Source organism: Lotus japonicus, chromosome 5 (assembly GCF_012489685.1).
Source record: "Lotus japonicus ecotype B-129 chromosome 5, LjGifu_v1.2".
In the NCBI taxonomy this organism is placed as follows: domain Eukaryota; kingdom Viridiplantae; phylum Streptophyta; class Magnoliopsida; order Fabales; family Fabaceae; genus Lotus; species Lotus japonicus.
Window position 1 is genome coordinate 53,649,595 of NC_080045.1, and position 20,189 is coordinate 53,669,783.

The 20,189-nt window shown below is 34.5% G+C and overlaps 2 protein-coding genes across 3 annotated transcripts; both read right to left on the reverse strand.

The window, feature by feature from the left end:
- Positions 1–6,444: 6,444 nt before the first annotated feature.
- On the reverse strand, positions 6,445–10,287 carry LOC130717135 (telomere repeat-binding factor 4-like). The gene is made up of 7 exons (XM_057567255.1): positions 10,186–10,287; positions 9,420–9,575; positions 9,113–9,315; positions 8,932–9,016; positions 7,961–8,044; positions 6,969–7,263; positions 6,445–6,869 (listed from the first exon to the last, which is right to left on the reverse strand). The coding sequence occupies exons 2-7, from the start codon at positions 9,567–9,569 to the stop codon at positions 6,838–6,840; spliced, it is 849 nt and encodes a 282-aa protein (XP_057423238.1). The 5' UTR covers positions 9,570–9,575; positions 10,186–10,287; the 3' UTR covers positions 6,445–6,837.
- Positions 10,288–12,246: 1,959 nt separating this feature from the next.
- LOC130717125 (uncharacterized) lies at positions 12,247–16,972 on the reverse strand. Of its 2 annotated transcripts, XM_057567244.1 has the most exons (5): positions 16,547–16,972; positions 15,530–16,458; positions 14,208–15,425; positions 13,276–14,085; positions 12,247–13,137 (listed from the first exon to the last, which is right to left on the reverse strand). In XM_057567244.1, exons 1-5 carry the CDS (start codon positions 16,963–16,965, stop codon positions 12,416–12,418), a joined length of 4,098 nt encoding a protein of 1,365 aa, XP_057423227.1. In that variant the 5' UTR covers positions 16,966–16,972; the 3' UTR covers positions 12,247–12,415. The 2 variants fall into 2 exon arrangements, with proteins under 2 accessions (XP_057423227.1, XP_057423226.1); XM_057567243.1 differs by having other exon boundaries at positions 12,249–14,085.
- Positions 16,973–20,189: the final 3,217 nt, after the last annotated feature.

The window sequence follows — 20,189 nt, forward strand, 5'->3', positions numbered from 1 at the left end:
CACTCTACTTCCATTGCACAATTAAGCATTTTTCAATTTCGATTGAACTTTCAAGTTACATGATTCTATGCAATTTAATTAGCAATTTTGCAATTATCATCCTTTACCAAAGAGAATAATATTTTTGAGTAATTAATACTAACAAAGTTTATGAGTGAATATGAGAATAAAAAAAGCAATTTAATACTAATAATTAAAAATGATGAGTAATTATGAGAAAAAATATTACCGTAAAATAAAAACAAAAATCATAAGTAATAGATAATAGATTTGAGTTGAATTACCCTATGTGCAGCGTGGAGGAAGAAGACGTTAACCATGTGTTTTGCGACTATTCAGATTCAGGTCGCTTATGGCTATAGTTAAGGTATTTCATGTCGTCTTTTGTTACAGATGAGTCTTTTCAAGGCTTGGTTCAACAAGCATGTAGCCCAGAAACAACAGATTATCCCAATAGTTGTTCTTTGGTGGATGTGGAGTTGGAGGAATCAATTTATCTTCGGGGACAAGTAGGGTAGATCAACTATGATTTGTGACGGATTGTATTGGATGTTTAGAAATTGGACACGGTGGCAAAATGTTGGCGTGAATCCCTCGCGACAAGCTCGTACTGCTGCAGCTTCAACATCTGACGCAACAAGGATTATTGGGCTACGACTTGTAGTTAATGGGAGCTGGGAACAAAGGATGGGAATGATTGGTTGTGGTGTGGTTGTACGTTAGTACATTGGATTTTTAGAATGTCCATGAGTTTAGGCATAGGAACGTGTTCTTTGATGAGCTTGTAGTAGTGGAGAATGGCCTAAAACACGCCTGAGATCTCGGGTTCAAGGATGTTACTTGCGTTTAAGATTGTAGCAATGTGGTACAGGTCCTCAAGAACCAAGTTGACGTTCATACCTTTTGGGCAATGGATCCCATACAAAGGATACAAGCTATGAGAAATTGGGACTGGAGTGTTACTCTTAAGCATATTTCTAGACATAGAAATCACGCAACTGACTTATTGGCTCGTCAAGCCTCTCGAGTGAGTTCCCTGAGCAAATCTGACGTTACTGCCTTCTAGTATTATTGCACCGTTATGGGGTATTAATTTTAGGCTCAAGTTTATTGGCCAAGTGATGATATGAGTGAGCTCATTATCACGTATGCTTCTTCATGTAGCTTTCAAGCTATGTTTAATCGGGATAAAATTCAAGCTTTTAATCTGAATAGAGGAGTTCTAGACAAGGTAATCCGTTGTTTCTCTACCTCTTGGTTTTGTGTATGGAATAATGCAGTTGGGAAGGGTGTGTGGGATTTTCTTAAGCTACCAAAGAATGACCCTCTTATTTCCCACGTTTTCTTCATTGTCGATTTATTGTTATTGGGGGAAGCTTATGTAAAACAAATGGAGTGTATTTCTTCTTGCTTGCAATATTTTTTTAGCGCCTCATGCCTAAACGTTACTCTATCAAATTCTTGTCTTTTGACCTCAAAGAATTCTCACCTTAGGGTGTCGCAACATTTTAGCCATATCGTAGGTATGAGGCGTTACTTGGGGACCTCCTCTCATCCATCGCACGACCCAATTATCATCAACCAATAATTATTCAATTATGAATAATTATGTTGATTGAAAGATAAAATACTTAACCATATATATTGAAATGAGAATATTCTTTATCCTAAATAAATAAGGAAATAAGAAAATAAATAAATCTTGAAAATAATCTAAATTACTTTTATTATAGATAATAATCTAACTTACTTTAACTACTTTAAGAAAAGAATAAGATATTATAACATGCTTTAACATATGATGAAGATATGTGATGAGCTATATTTTTTTTGATTAATCCTTAAATTGGTCAATGTATTTGTGTCGCCATTTGACCTAGGTCTCTCGCCAGAAAAATTATTGAAAAAACTTCTCTTCTTTGTAAAACGTTTAGAGCAGGTCCTTGCTGCAGCTGATGAAGTGACACATTGAGTGATCAAGTACTCAGTGAAGTGAATTCATGGATTGAAAAATGGATTAATAGCCTTAATACACATCTTCTTCCTCCCAGGACAACAACCAACTTAACCAGGCTTATCTTTGCTAATGCATTGTGCTTCAAGGGTGCATGGAAGCACAAGTTTAATGGTCGAATAATAAGACTTCCTTTTAACCTCCTTAGTGTCACCTCTGTCATGGTTCCCTTAATGAGTAGCAAGAAGAAGATAGAGTATATTAGATCTTTTAATGGTTTCAAAATCGCCCATCTTCCCCGATTGAGTTTTTAAAGTCCCCAGGATAGAACGTAGAAGTCAAGGGGTTGGGTTCTTCCACTTCCTCAGTTTCCTCTTCTTCTCTTCTCCATCGTTGGGTTCACCTCTTCTCGTTTAGGGTCTGGTCATCTTACTCATAGCAGAACAAAAAAGGAAATGAAAGCAAAAATAGGATGAGGAAACAAACGACGACATCAGGAACTAAGAGAGTGAAGATGATGGTGCATGCGTGAGGATCTTGGAAACGGAAGCAGCAGAAGGCACACATGCTTTTGATACACACACAATACATTTCAAGGCATTTGATTGGGAAGTGATGGAGGACAAATTCTTGGAGACTGTACCAATCAGTTCATTCAGTTGTGAAGGTGGAGGATGATAGATGCAGATGAAGGAAGAGGGGAGGAGGCTGAAATGGGATTGGGTAAAACAATGAATATGGGGCGGTAATTTTAGGAGAACCATTATTTCTGGCCAAGGCATTGGTGAGTGGGAACGGTGCATGGTGGGCAGAGTTCTTAAAAGACGAAGAAGAATAAATATCAGGAATTGAGGGAAATTGGAAAAGGAAAAAATAATTGAGAAAAATTGAGAGGGTGACACATGTTCTTTTTTGGAGGGAAGAATTCTAGTGTAGCCACCTAAGATTTCCAGTCAGTGTTACAACTAGTGGGAACTAATTGGAGTCTGGAAGAGTTCATTTTCATTGCATGAGAAAATGACATCTCTGCATTGAGTTCTCATAACCTTTGCTATTTTAATAAGGTTATAGATAGATTTTTTTCTACATCGAAAAATTAATAAAGTTATAGATAGATGTTGAGTTCTTTTAAAACCTAGCAAAAAATGCCTCTGGTTTGTCCACAAAAATGCCTCTGGTTAAATTAGCCCCTTTCTAACCTACATTATATGACAAAATTCAAACATTCAATTTTACAATGCACAAATCGAATCGAATTACAAAATTACCACAAAAATTTATCTTTACCTATCAATCTACCAATGTCTCGAATGTCTGATTGGTTGCTGGATCAAAATTTATACACTTATCAAACAACACTTTGCTTGATCTAAATTTCACTTTTTTCTTTTCTTTTCTTTTTTTCAAAAAAAAAAAATCACTTTTTTCAAATACAATTGTAGTGAAACAAATATTAATGAATGATATTCAGCTTTCCAAAAACTTTCGTAGCCTGTGATGCAGATCTGTGTGGAAGGAATCATAAAGGGGTTTCATTGGACATGTTGCGCAATGGTAATTCTTTGGAGTGAATTATGTTTTTTTTTTTGAAACTGGTGAATTATGTTTTCTTTGGAGTGAATTCAATTGAACAGATCTGAGAATTTAAGAAAGGAAGAAAAACCAGAAGAAGAGAAGAGGGTGGTTGAATGGCTTTGTCGGCACCAATGATAAGAGGTAGACGACGGTCGAAGAAAGATCTGATGATGAGAGCATCTCCAATGTGAGTATGTAATGTCAAATACATATTTCCAACAATATCTATTAACATTGGAGCATATTTTTAATTCCAACATGACTACGAGAGTATGCGAGAGTAGATACTCAATTTAGTCATGAAAAGTGTGTTTGCATTTATTATTGTTTAATGTAAAATGTTTAAATAAAATTTACAATTAATAAAATAATTTTTTATATCAACTTTTAAGAGTTGTTGGGTTGGAGTAAAAATTAACAAAATGATGTAGATGATGTAACATTATTGGGAGTTGTAAAAAAGTAATACTTTAGTGAATATTATGGTTAAAGATGCTCTGATGGCCCTGTAGAGACGTGGAAGGGAAATGTATAATAAGCTTCTTTTAAGCAAAAATCTCCTCTAAGTTGCTTCTTTTTATCGGTATTGTTTGACCCGACTTTTTTTTGACTTAACAGTTACTTTTAAGTAAAAGTGAAAAATAAGAGCTTTTAGAAAAAAGTAAAAGTTGTTTGTCAGTTTTTTTTTATTTTTTATAACTTAAAAGCTACTTTTAATTTACAAGCTATTTGTTAGTTAGTAAATTCACAACAATAGATGGTTGAAGCGACGTGATGGTGGAGGGTCAGGTAGCACTGGTGCTAGAGGTCGGTGTTACATATTGGCAGTGGTCGCGGTGGAGGTGGTAGAGACGATGGTAGTGGGGGTTATGAAGAAAGAGTTGGCGACAATGACAGTGGTGGTGGCGGTAGTAACGATGGTGGCGGTGAACGGTTGCGGTGGAGGTAATTCTAGAGGTAGTGGTGGTGGAAGGTGGAGGGTGGTGGTAACAATGGAGGTAATGGTCGTGGTGGCGATGAAATTGGTGGTGTTGGTGGCAATGGAGGTGGTGGCGGTGGTGGTGATAGTAATCGTGACAGCGACCATGGTGGTGGTGAACAGTTGTGGGGGACGTGATAGTAGAGATGATGATGGTGGTGATAGTAGTGGAGGTGATGGTGGTGGTAGCAATGAAGTGGTGGCGGCGACAACAATGGTGGTGGTGAACGGTTGTGATGTAGGTGATGGTAGAGGTGGTGATGGGGGTGGAGGGTGAAGAGTGACGGTAACAGTGGGGGTCTTATTTAACCTTCTTATTTGACTTTTTACATAAAAGTCTTTTTTATATACTTTCTTTATAAACAATAAGTAGTTTTTTTAAGAGCTTATTATCAAGTGTGTTCAGCCCAACTTTTCTTAAAAGTAAAAAATAAGTCGGGTCAAACACTAACAACTCTTCGATTCATAACATTTATAACTTAAAATAACAATTCGTCAATTCCTAATATGTACAACCTAACATAGAAATATAATGTTATTTCCAATTAATATTAACCAAATTGATTCTACTCTTAATTAATATAAGAGGAAACAATATCATAGTAAATTTCCTCTTACGAACCCCTCAAATTGATGCGGCTAGTTAAGAAACATTAATTTATTCAGTAAAAACTGATGACATAAATCGAGAACAATGTGAACCACAAATAAGAGCAACAACGGATCAATCGCTAAAATAGCCACAACCACTGTTGACCGATCAAAATGGAGACTTGAGACTGAGCCCTATTAACGAAGGGTACCTCAGATAGATTCGTCAATTGAGAATCAATAACCAAAGCTGAGAGTAATGAGTGATTACTAGGCCAAAACCGAGAACAGAGAACAAATGGAATCATTAAGACAAAACGAAGAACCAAGAGCGAATGGAGTCGCTAAGCCAAAACCAAGAACCAAGAGCGAATGATCATCATTTACTAAGCTAAAACCGAGTATCGAGTGAGAGCGACTGAACCACATTGATCATTTGCTAAACCAAACCATCACAACCAAGAGTGAACCGAGGATCACTAAAACAAGAGTCTTGAACCATAAGTCGCAAACTACGAAATGATGATGTAATGAACACAAACAAGAAGTGTGTTGTTGTAAGGGAGTCGAGAATCACGAATGGACACAACAAGAGACAAGAGCGAGTAAGGAGTGATAGCCAAACAAATGTTTTGAAGAGGATGAGAGGGGAAAAAATCCAAAGAGATTTGGAGAGCCTCCATGAGGGGGAGGTGGTGCCCTCCTCACAGCAGAAGCTTTGATGTCAGTTGCACCACTCTCGCTGCTATGGTTTCAATAGAATCGAAACAAGCTCTAAAACCATGTCAAAAGATTTTTTGGCTCCATTCCTTTCTCTGATTTTATTCATCATATATATAATATATATTACAAAACATTTAACAACACATAATAACAATTACTAATTTATGCAACCTAAAATAGGAATATATAAATATATACAACAAATAGATTGATGTTATTTCTAATTAATATTAAATGCACTGATACTATTCCTAATTAATATAAGCGGAAACAATATCATGGCAGACTTCCTCTTAACATCACATCCAAAAATCAAAGAAAAATGCTAGCAACACGCACTTTATCACTCTCTTATCAATATTCTCCCATTAATTAGTTAAAATCCATGCGGGGTCCACTAAAAAATCAGGTTCTCTTCTAATTTAGTGGGACTCACATGTATTTCAACAAATCAATGAGAGAGGGCTGGAAAGAGTGTAAAAGAAAGTGTTGGTGGCACTCTTCCAGATTAAAACACTACTTAAGTTTTGACATTGGCTTCACCATAAAATTCTAGAATCCCCACATGTAAGTTAAATTTACCACAGCGAACATAAAACTCAATTTACTAGGTAAGTCCAAATTCATAATTTGAAAAACAACAGTTCAATGAATTTTTGGAGAAGCTCAATATTCCATCAAATTTGTTTGAATAATGATATATCTTACAAACAAACACTTACAACTTTTATACTCCTACTTACATATACCAGTAAAAATTCTAACATCAGCAGCCATATGGAGGTATACATCAAAGAAGACATTTTTCTTTGTGGCAATCTCAAATGAAAGACAGCTTCCATGGATAATATCTAGAGACCAAGGAAGGTGTACCAGCCTCAAAGAAACATGGCTTCACAAGAAATACTAACCGGTACTAATACTATTGGAGAGGGAGGAAAAATAGAGAGCTACTCAAATAATATTCACCGGATTGATGAATTTGCTGGATCCATATCGGCTCACATTCACTAACTCAAGCCAAAAGAACAATTTCACCACGTGAACCTGCCATCAATTGACCCGAAAGAACAATGGTTATTCTACTTAAAAAATTACGAATAGAAAATATATTGATGTGTAGTTAGGGTTGCTTATCTGCCGTACATCGTTCATAAATATCTTGCACAAGCTGTATTATTGAATCAGTATCTTCAGCCAGCCTTGAGATTCTCACCACCTCCCTGATTGCCTCGGCGGCCAAAAATGATTTGTTCTCGGCGTCAGCAACTCTGTAGGCTGCAGTATCAGCGGCATCCTTTATTATCTCATCCCTTGTTACAAAACTAGAGGTCGGGGATTGTTGTGGCCAAATCTCATTTTGTTTTGGCACAGGTGATTTTGGAGAGGGTAATCTCGTTCCTGATGGGGTGTCCTTTTTAATCTTGTAGCAATTGTGTACCTGTAGGAGATGTAAAGAGTTCAAATACTCACATAAGAAAACAAGCTTCAAGTTTCAAGATCATTCTGCTTTAATATGGGAAATGTTTTGCTTATGTTCCAAGAATGTAGAGTCTCTGAGAAAAGGCGGCCTACAGCCTCTAGCAATCCTAAAGCAACAATTTAACAAGTGATTAAAAAAAATTAATCCCGTTGAAGTAAAGGAAAACAAAGAAGAGGAAGCTAAGAGCTCCTCCTCATAGAACCCACAAAGTGAAGCAAAGCAAAACAAAGCATTATTATTAATGCAAAATAGCTTTCCAAGTTCCAACAGATGCATGTCTAGAATGAAAATTACCTGAAAAACCCAGGTGAGAACTGAGAAGTAACCATGACAAATGACTCAAAACTAAAAATAAGAACATTAAACGATGGGAAGGGGGCAGATGCTTGCTCTTCAAAATGAGAAAAGATGTCAACCATCCGATGTTAAGCAAGTATGAAAGCCAAGTGTAACATGATAAGGATAAAAACTAAAAGAATTTAGATGTATCTTTTATGGTGCAACAATGCCATAATTCATGAAAAATGGGAATCAGTAAATAAAGGAATGCACATATTACAGATTTTAGATTTAAAGGAAAAGCTTCAAGATTGAAATAACAAATGAAAAGCTATTACATATATTTCGATACAAGCAGCGTAGAGGACTTATTTACCTTTTCAAGCTTCCCCTGACTAACAAGCTTCCTTAACCTTGCACCTAATGCCTTTCTGAAATTTTGATGAAGTGTGTGTTTTTGCTGCAGTATAATATAAATCATTATTCCTTGTAAATTCTAAAATAAAAGCATACTACGATATACTACTGGTATTTAAAAGATCAAAATGAAATTATGCACAAATACATGCTACATAGTCAACTAACTACATTTCCACCTACACTCCGAAAAGAAAAGTGCAGGGATGAGCGCAGATAGAAGGAAAATGTAAGACAAACCCATTTGTTTTGGCTAAAAAGTAAGTTAAAATGAGGATACGAACCAATATGATCAGTCTATGTGACATACTTTTGCTTCTCACAATTGGAATAAAAATAGCTGTAACCGTAAGAAATAAGAAAGTAAGCTTATTGCTTTGATAGATCATAGTAGAGTGAATACAATTTAAACATGGTAACTATACAAGAAGGTCCTTTGAGATGACGAATTGATTTCAAATTCTCAAATGTAAAATACAAATGGCACACCACTAAGATTGATAAGTGCGTGAGGGAATGGATAACTTCCATGAGGTCATAGGGTCAAATCCCATTACTACAATTGTATCCCATAAAAACTAATCCCTAAATATCGACATTAAAGTAACTTTCCATCTAGTGGGGATAGGCTTATGTTATTGTTGTGAAACATAAACTGCAGATGGCATTAGGATATTTAAATTCAAAGATATCCTCTGTTATAAGGATAATTAATCCTCATCTAAAAACTAGTTTATTAGTACTATCTCGCGAAACAGCAATGGGGAGCCATAGAACCTAATTGCACAGCCACAATTCCATCCATGATATTTAATCACAATTTGACTCATTCAATCTTTAACTCTTTTGACCCATAATTAAATCATAGTGATAGCGTATTGCCACATAAACAAATATATTACCCCAACCCCCAAAAAAGAATCACCTAACCTCGATGAAACTAGCAATGGCATTCATATCAGAACCATTAGCATCCTGGATCGTCGATAAAGCTTCAAATATCATTCCATTGTACCTAATAGAAATAATAAGAGTTCAGAAACTCCTCTTAATAAGGGATTGACAGGACAAAGTAAGGTATAACATGTATTCATGTTAAGAGGCTACATACCGAGGAGGAACTTTGACATCATGATCCTTTTCAGAAGAATTTTGAGATGGAATCTTAGGAGTAGCATTTTGCACAGGAGCAACATCTTGCACAGTAGGATCAGGAGTTGTAACTGCACAAGGTGCTGGTAGTTTGGGCTTGAGAGTTCTAGACTTAACATTGGAGCCTTGACCAGTGCCAACATTTAAATTCCTCCATTTATCCTGAAAAATAAAAAATTGATTGAAGGAAAACAAAACCCTAATCCTAGAAAAAGATTCAGAGAAATTGGAAAAAATCAAAAGGAAAATACATGGCAAGTTCTGACCTTGAGATCGATGTTGGAACGGCTCGTGAGGGAAGGAGCGAATTCGGGATCTTTGAGGATGTTCTTCCACTTGCCTGCGCCGTACTTCTGGACGCCACGGTGGAGAGCGTCTTCTTCCTCAGCCGTCCACTTCTGCTTCTGATTCCCCATCTTTCACTGCACAAGTAAGTGTTTTCAATTTCAATTGAACTTCAAAATTTACATGATTCTATTCAATTTAATTCATTTTGCAAAGTATCATCCTTCACCCAAAAGAATAAAAATTATGAGTGATTATGAGAAATTTTTTTAGTGTAAAATAAAAATTGTGAGTAATAGATAATCGAAGTTAACTGATTTTTGAATTGCTCTATGTGCGGCGCGCGAAGTAAGAAGACATTAATTATGTGTTTAACGGTTGTCCGGATTCACGTCGCTTATGGCTATAGTTCAAGTCAGTGACAAAATATTGTTTCTTGTTACAATACTTGTACCAATAATATTAATTGCCTGACTTTTATACTAAACGTTTATATTTTTACTTACCACTCCCTCCCAATAATGGTGTCAAAGCTATGATTCAAATATTAGGTTGAAACTGACCACACAACAAGAAATCACAAATAAAATAGAATTCCAACAAGTCTACATTACAATTACATAGTAGAAAAGAAGCAGACCAGACAACATCGCATTTGCATGCATAAGAAGATTCAAAGATGCAATCAGATTAACCAACATAAATTTCAACAGTGATTCAAGAGAGGGAGAAGAGGGAATCATGTACCTGGTGGTAGTAGGAGCGAGAGAAGCGAGAGGAACGAAGAATCGCAAAAGAAAGAACGAACTAGGGTTTAAGGAAGAGTGTTTCAAACTATGTTTTTTATATATATATATATATATAAAACAAAGTACTGTAGTGTCCTGTCAAAAAAAAAAAGTACTGTAGTGCCATTAAAAAAAAATTAAGATTATTTATTATATTTAGATTTATTTTCATATTTAAGATAGAGCATGCTTTTGCCAAACACTGTGATTTAAGATTATCACCATATTTAGTTTAAAAAAAGATTATCAGCATATTTGAAGTTCAAGACACCGGCACATCAAAACTAAAATTGAAAAACACCAAAACACCGACAGAAACCCTGAAAAACCGAAGTGATGGCCAAACGTTGGCGTGAATCTGTCGCGGTAAGCTCCTAGCGCGACAACTTCAACATATGACGCAACTAGGATTGTTGGGTTGCGATTGGTAGTTGATGGGAGCTCGGATACGCGGACGAGTAGAATTGGTTGTGGTAAAGTTAATACGTTAGGACATTGAAGTTTTGAAATGTCTATGAGTTTTAGGCATGGAAACATGTTCTTGGCTAAGCTTCTCAGCCGTCCACTTCAGTTTCTGATTTTTCTATCTCTCCTCACTCTACTTCCATTCAACTTTCACCGTATAATTAAGCATTTTCAATTTCAATTGAACTTTCAATTTACATTATTCTATGCAGTTTAATTAGCAACTTTGCAATTATCATCCTTTACCAAAGAGAATAAAAATTTCGAGAAATTAATACTAAAAAAATTATGAGAATAAAAAAAAGCAATTTAATACTAATAATTCAAAATGACGCGTAATTATGAGAAAAAAATATTGCCGTTAAATAAAAATAAAAATCATAAGTAATAGATAATAGAATTGAGCTGAATTACTCTATGTGCAACGTGGAGGAAGAAGACGTTAACCATGTGTTTTGCGGCTATTTGGATTCATGTTGGTTATGACTATAGTTAAGGTATTCCATGCTGTCTCTAGATACAGATGAGTCTTTTTCAAGGCTTGGTTCAACAAGCATCTAGCCCAGAACACAACAGATTATCCTACTGGTTGTTCTTTGGTGGATGTGGAGTTGGAGGAATCAATTTATCTTCGACGACAAGTAGGGGCGATCAACTACAATCTGTGACAGATTGTATTGGATGTTTAGAAGTTGGACACGGTGTCAAAATGTTGGCGTGAATCCCTCGCAACAAGCTCCTAGCCTTGTAGCTTCAACATCTGACGCAACGAGGATTATTGGGCTACAACTTGTAGTTGATGGAAGCTGGGAACCAAGGATAAGAAGGATGGGTTGTGGTGTGGTTGTACGTTAGTACATTGGATTTTTAGAATGTCCATGAGTTATCTCAAACAACGAAAGGCGTGACAACAATACAGCCTAACATAAACTAATACAACAAGCAAGAGGACAAAGCTTCTATACACAAGTAGGAACATAAGAAACTTTAGGGTATCATCTCCAAATCTAGAAGGTAATTCATCGCAAACACATGCCTGTGGTCGGTGCAACTTCGTAGCAAAAGCAAAATAGTAATGGGATAGTCCCATTGAGGACCGTTAAAGCTTTCTTTTATCATTACCTTCGCAAGCTTCACAAAAGATGATATTTAACTTGCTATGCAACTTCAAGATTTCTATACTTCTCTGATTTTTAGTATTTTTCTCAACAAGAACCGGTGACAGAGTTTTTTGTCATCAAACCAAGACCCAAGCAAGTGTCAGTGTAGCCTATGAGAAGTTAGGAGGATGAGAGGAAGATAAGGAATGACTCCCTTATTTCCCACCATTTTTGTGTGGATGATTTATTGTTATTGGGGGAAGCTCTAGTAAAACAAGTGGAGTGTATTTCTTCTTTGCAAGAGTTTTGTAACGCCTAATGTCTAAAGTTTTTTTTATAAGCAATAAGGTATACTAGTATTTAGCCCGTTTGTCCGTGCGATGCACGGATAAATTTTTACGAACTCTACTGCTAATTATAACAATTGACTAATGCAATGCACAATTGACTAATGCAATGCACAGATAATTAATCAAACACTTATATGTTATTATTATGTTATGTTTATGTCTAGTTTCGCCCAAGCAAACACCCCAAACACATTAGCAGGAGATGTTGGTAAAAATGCTTTTAAATTGAGAGAGTGTACTACAATAGAGTCCAGAATTAATTAAATCATATACACTAATTGTTGTAAATTCTTTGGAAAACTTCCTTGAAGACAATGTTCTTTGTAACATCTTGCTCGGCAGTGTCTTCATTGCATATTAATATCTTCAAACCAGATCTACTCTTAACTCTAGAAATAGCAACATACAATTGGCCATGAGAAAAAACCGGCTTTGGTAGATAAACACCAACTTCAGATAATGATTGCCCCTGACTTTTGTTTATAGTCATCGCAAATGATACAATCAGAGGAAATTGTCTTCTTTGAAACTTGATTGGCATGCTTTCATCAGATGGCATTAAATTCATCCTAGTAATATATGCAATCTTTCCAATATGTGTACCCGAAAGAACAGTTGCACCAATTACATTTGGACTCAAGTAGTCAACAATAAGTCTTGTACCATTGCATAAACCTGTAGAAATATCTAGATTTCGCATGAGCATAACAGGTGCACTTTTTTTAAGTACCAACTTGTGATCAGGCATACCAGAACATCTAATATCATTTAAAAATTCAGTGGTTAACCAATCAGCATCAATTCCAATTTCCTCATTAACCTTCCATACTGAATCAGAGCTGAAGTAAGTTGTTTCCTCTCCGGGAAATAATGACAATGCATATTGATTAATAGAATCAACGGCATCCAAAGTTGGAGCAAGTATTGCTTTGTCATAGTAGTATTCAACACAACCTACCTTCTGAAGCATGTCTGGGTAAATTAACTGAACAATGTCTGCAATAGGATTTGATGATTGATGAATTAGTAAATCAGTAGGTATTCGAATATCAGACTCTCCATCATTATAATCACCCAAATTTCCATCACCAACATCTAAAACCCACTTGCTAAAATGTTTAATTCCTTGATCACCTTGAGAGCATGTGTTGTTCATTAGCCTCATATTCTCAGTTAAAGTCAAAACCTTGCAAAATTTCCATAGCCTTGAGGAGTTGATGGTTGACATAACTATCTCTGGCCGCCTACCTTTGGGGATAACAGGTAGGATTTGCCTAAAATCACCTCCAAGAACAACAACCTTCCCACCAAATGGTTTTTCAGAACCACCATTGAGTTTGAACCTCATGATATCCCTCAGGGTTCTATCTAAAGCCTCAAAAGCAAACCGACTAACCATTGGTGCCTCATCCCAAATAATTAGGCTAGCAAGTTGTAAGAGTTCAGCTTTTGGACTTCCTTGTGGTATCCCACAACAGGAATCTTCATTTAAGGAAAGGGGAATAGAGAATAGAGAATGGGCTGTCCGACCACCAGGGAGCAAAAGAGATGCTATTCCACTTGATGCAACATTTAGTATAATCTTTTTCTCCGATCTTAGCTTATAAGTTAAGGTCTTCCATAAAAATGTTTTTCCTGTTCCACCATAACCATACACAAAGAAAAAGCCACCATTGCATTCATTGACAGCTGTTATTATTTCATCATAAACCCTTGACTGACCATGGTTCAACTTGACAATGCATTCATTGTGTAAACGACTCATCTCTACAACATCAAAATTGAGCTCATTGAATATCAATATATTTCCAAACTCATTAAGTGTATTGGCTTGAACCCGAGGCATTCCAGAGTAATCCTTGAGAGATTTTCCATTAACCATTAAAATTTTCTCAATCTCCATTAAACATAAGTCCTTGAGCTTATGTTCTTCAATAACCAAATCTATATATAAATACAATAACAACAATAACTAAACATATTGTAGAAAACACATTTAAAATTTCAATGAATAGCATGAATATATTTAAATTTAATTGCAAAATTGAGGATTGAAAGAAGAATACCTGGTTTGTGATGAGTTTTTCGCAGATTGTAAAGAATTCCATCAGCAAGTGCATTCCATGTTTTATTCCATACGTTCAAAGGATTACTTAGTGTGTTTCCCAATAGGTATGTAACAAATAACTTCCGAACATATTCACCAGATGAAATTTTGGAAACATCATGTATAGCATCAATGAACTCACGATCATCTTTTAACAAACCCATTGCATCGCATGTATCTCGGAAAGTTTCATAGGTGTGGTTCTTATGTGTCTTCAATTGTTCATAACTTGAACAACCCCGTTGATAATTCAATAAAAGTCGCAAGTAATACAACTCGCCAGAACCTGGTGCAACAAAGTTAATTCGCCCAATGGCAAATCCCTTTTTCCTTGGGGTCCATTCTTGTTTATTTTCATCAAATACAAATGCAGAAGGGAAGTCAACATATGTTAGGTCTAAGGCTTCAGGATATTTAGAACATGCTGCCATCCATGCAGTGAACATGCTATTCTTCAATTTGTTTCGTCGAAGGACATTCTTAATTGGTTGTTGTTCCTTAAATAGGATGACTTGTTTTTTTGGCAAGTGGTAGATTAATTTTTTGACAGCTGGCCACTTGAGATGGATTTCAAATGAAAATAGCCTCCATAGAGCTTCACATGGAGACAAGTATCTGCAATCATAATATTGTTTGATCTCATCTACACCTTCATCTTGATCTGTCTTCGACTGTTGGACAGACATTGACATTGTGACCCTATCAACTCCTTTGTTAATATATTTAAATAAGTATTTAATGGAGTTTGATTTGTTGCAATACTCAATGTTGATATGGGCACGATATTTCATCAACAATTTTGGATTATAAGGAACAACAAATCTATTATCCAAGGGAACCCCTTTCCTTATGGTTGTTATTTTGGTATCTCTCCTTCTATATATTGGATAACCATCACTATCAAAGGACGTTGCTGCCACAAACTTTTTTGGAAAAAATTTGGAGCATTTACCATTCTTCATGCAAGGAGAATCTGTGTTGCTCAACCCACATGGACCATGAACCATATAGTTTGATACACATTCAAACAATTCAGGGTAGAGAATAGGGTCTGGCAATTCAGCACATATAACAGAATCAATCATATTAGGAGAACGCAGTTTATTTTCCATGCTAAGCCAAAGTAGAATATGAGCATGAGGCAATCCTCTTTTTTGGAACTCAATGGTGTATGTCCCTAAAATTAATATCATGAGAATGGTAACCAATTTATGTCTTGTTTGTGAAACTATAAATACATGTTAAAAATAAAATATAATATAGTTTCAAAATAAAACATACCTGCGACAGCTTTCCCAAAGAATTCACCCTTCTTTAGATCAGCAACAAATAGATTTAATTTCATATGGAAAACACGGCAAGCCAGATCTGGGCGATCAGAAGCAGTTAATCCATATGGAGAAACATGGCGATCAATTTCTGGCCATTTAGGATTACATGTCATTGTCAAGAACAAATCAGGATAGCCATAAGTTCTACAAATAGCCATAGCATCTTGACAATTATTGAACATGTATCGCCTACCACCCTTGAAAGATGAAGGTAGATATACTTTAGATCCAACAGTGGATGAATTGGTATCACCACGAGATATTGCTTCCTCAATTCCTTCCAAAAAATGTCTTCTGATAGTTGATTGGTTGTTACGGTAGTAATACAACCTTTGAGACTCAATCATTGAATAGCAATCAACAACAAATTGTTGGAATAGACGCCTGGAAAGAAATATTCTGTTGCACTCAAATTTCCTTTCAAAAAGTCTGAAAACTACCCATTCACGCAAAGAAATGTGATCACGCCTTGGATCAGTATTAACATTATGTAAATTGGCAAAATCAATATCCTCAGAGTAACCTTTTTCACCATGTGGGAATAAAAGTGGATATTGTAGTGGAAGGAAGGAAGTGTGGTTTTCATAAATCCTCTGGAATTGACCATGAGTTGTCCGCAAAATAATATCTCGTCCACAGTCAGAGCTATCAAAGTCACCAACTATTAAGGCTGCAACTTCATCTACACTTGGGAGATTGTAGGTTTTTTGATCAACGGAACAATTTCTAAATAACCTCAAAGCAACATTATCAGCATGACCATCTTCAACATAATCACGCACTCTTCTAAATAACTTGGCCAAACGATTGAACTCATCAACCATTTTAATTAAGTCAGAAACCAATTCAGGATCAATGTTACTATTTCCATCGCCACTCCTGTTGTTAGTTAATCATAGTTAAATGAATGAATAAACATATAGATGAATTAAAGCATTTTAGATTAACGTAATAAAATATACAATACCTGAAATGTTTCAATCGGTTCTCAACTTCATTCTTTGTATCATATATATACAATTGAGCAAACTTTGGAGAATGACCTTCTTCTGGGAGCAAACTCCCTATTCGATGGTAATTTTGACCACTAATAACAAATTGGGGAGGACCATGACCATCATTAATATTGGTGACAACTTTACCTCCAATTGAGGTAAAGGCAAACATACTATTATACAACCTAATATTATCAAGGAAATTTCGACTCCTTGGTTCATTGTTGGTAAGCAATCTCAACAATAACTCGGGGGGGTCTTTCAAATATGGAATGGATATTTTGCCTTTAGAACAACAAATAGAGAAGTCAGGGTCAAGCGTGGATTTAGCCTTTTCAGCTCGTTCCAAATCCCATAACATAGCTCCGCAAAACTTACAAATCATATTCATATCCCCAAGATCAACATAATCTGTGATTGTAAAAGAAATATTTAACATGATATTATTTGGATGTATTTATATATTTGAGGAAAAGAAACTTACTTTGTTTTTCAATTTCAATAAAATTGAAATTGGTCTGAAAGTTGTTAGAAGCAACCGTCACTGTAGATTGATTACATGACAATCCTATTTAAAAAAAATAAGATAAACTAAGAACAACAGGGATAATAAGAATTAATTAGCGTAGTACATGTTGAAAAATATAATAAACAAATAAACCAAATAACTTAATCGGTACCAATATAAAAATCAATAAGCTAAGATCAAAAATAGTAAAAATTAGAGTTACAGAGATATTTTTGTTGGCATTATATATAATACAAATTTTATATTTATTAAATTATGTACATATACATACGAATTCTGTCATGCACAGATGAATATAATGAGGTTCAAGTATTTCCTAGTAGTAATATGAATAACTACATACAAATATATAGAACCTAATATGTTACCTGTATTTACAGTTGTATTATTTTGAGTTGAATTATAACTGGAGCTTGCAACTGGTTGAGAGTATTCTGACACTAAAACAAATATTTTGGGAAAATATTACAATTAAACAAATATGTAGTTTAATGTTTATAAAAAAGGAAAAAAATAATAATGTATTAAAGGTTCAATACTTACTCATATTCGCCCTCCTTCTCTTTGGACGTTGTATATTAGGCTTTCTTGGGGTACATCCACGCTTGTACTTTTTTTGAGTATTTTCTAGCATAATTTAAAATATAAAAAAATAATATAATAAATAAGTATAAGTGTATAACTGTTAAACAAAAAAATAATGATCCAATTTGAAATTATGATATATAGATTAGTATGTAATTTATAATAATGAAATAATTTGATGAAGATCTATGTAAAAAAAATCATCAAGACCTGCTGTGCTTTGAGGGTTATCTTCATATGATAACCGGATCTGGTTAGAGATATCTGTATTTAACAAAAGAAACAATCAATTATTTTTAAACATTATATTTTAAAGCATTACATAATTCACTATAGGTTGAAATAATTTAGAGAAAATGACAATATTAATGGGATGATGAAATAATGGAAAGATTTAAATAAAATAATGATATATACATTGGTTCGAATGCTTATTTACACACACACACAAACATATATATATATCAATATATCTATGATAGAATTGGTACCTAAAGACAATCAGATGAAGCTGAAAAAGGGAAAAATCAAAGCCCAAGTGGACAAATTTTTTTTTTGATAGCGGCGAAAATAGACAAGTGGACAAATGATTTCATGGTGGCAGATTTTAGTGTTAATAATACTATAATACTATAAGTTGGGAAAAAACAAAGCCCAAGTGGACAAATAAGCTCTATACTGGTCGTTGTCATGGGTCAATACTATAAGTTGGTTAAGAAATTGGGTTCGTTAGATCATTTAAATTGAGTTTTAAGAAAAAAAAAAGGGGGGGGGGAGGAACGTATAGGGATTGCACCAAATATGTCTAAGTGCATTTTCAAAATTATCCCCAATCTATTTTTCTTGTCCCCAATGTATTATTCTTGTAGCATTTTTTTGGTACATTTTTTTGTAGCATTTAGTTTGAAGAATTCTTAGAATCTCCTTAAATGAAGATTTTATTTTATAAAAAAAAAAACTATCTCTAACTTACACTAATATTATTTGGGTCATGTATGTAGGACTCATTTGGGCCACCACTCTTCCTAAAAAGATCTTATTGTCTATAACATTTTCACTATGAGTCAAATACAAATTAATTTATCGCTTTAACTAATCAATCTCGTAGAATGATTATAAACTATCTTTATTATAATTTTAATTCTATTTGAAACAATTTAACAAAAATAAATAAACTTATCATAATGAACCTATAATGACTACATATATCATTTAATCAATGAATCTATACACCTAATTTTTACTTATAATAGTGACGGAGAGTGTGTGTGAGAATAATTAAGAACATGATATTTCATACCTTGGAGAGGAGTAGACATGCGTTTAGTGTTAGCAGCAATCAGTTTAAGAGTTCAAATGTGGCTACCATAAAAGTTATAGGAAGAATAGAGAACTTCAGATTTGGAGACCAGCCTTTATATAGATGAAGGTCTTGCAATCTATGGAGAAGTAACATATATTTGAAGGAAAAAAAATGGAAATAGGATAGACTATAGAGAATGAATTAGGCGGTACATGTTCAAAAATTTGAAATACCGAAAAGAAGGAAGCATGGCTTTAGATTGGAAAAAGATGTATAGTACATGAGCATTAAATGGGATGGAATGATTAGAAATGTACTTGTGCTGAATGCCCACTCTAGCGTGAAAGAAGGGATGTTTGTCAAGTTATTTAAAAGCTTCCAGTCTAATACTTGTGAAATTGAAATACATAATGAGCTGGAATGTTGTGTGAAAGTTGGTCAAGCAACATGGATACGTTTCATCACCATTAAATGCACTCACATCATGGGATTGAAAATAACTATCTCATTGTGTTTCAATTCATCTCATTGAATAGAGATGATGAAAGAAAAATGAATAATATATTGCTGGTCAGAACCAATTTTGTAATGTCTTCACCAACATAATAAGTTTAACTTTTAAAATTAGAATCTCATATTAAATATAGACATGACCAATCAAATGTTTATAAGGAGTAGAATAAGTTTTAAATATTGATGTAGTTTTTCTGTTTAGTTTAGCCTAAATAATTTTAAAATGGTGGTTATGATTCATTAATACTTTTATTAAAATGTAATATCTCAAATATATTTTTTATGGAATGATAATTGAAAATTGAGATGAATTAATATCATAAAATTTAGTAAAAAAACAAACTTTAAAGGTAAAAAAAATAGGTTTGAAATAAAGTTTGTATTTCAATATAGTATACCATAAATGCATAACTATTTCAATACAGCTCTAATATGAAGAACTCTATAAACTGTAATAATTTAGATGAACTATTTTTAACTTTTAGCAAAGAAGCAGGCTTGATGTTAAGTGTTAGAGAGTGAACTACAATGTATTAAATTTAAGAAGCAAATAGTAGGGTGGTGGTCTCTAAGCATCCGGCTGCAGTTGTAAAGCCCAAGGGAGATGGTTCTATATTTTGAAACATGTAAACCACTGTGTGCATTTGAAGAGTTAAAGGAATGACATATTCTTGGTCGTTGCTCA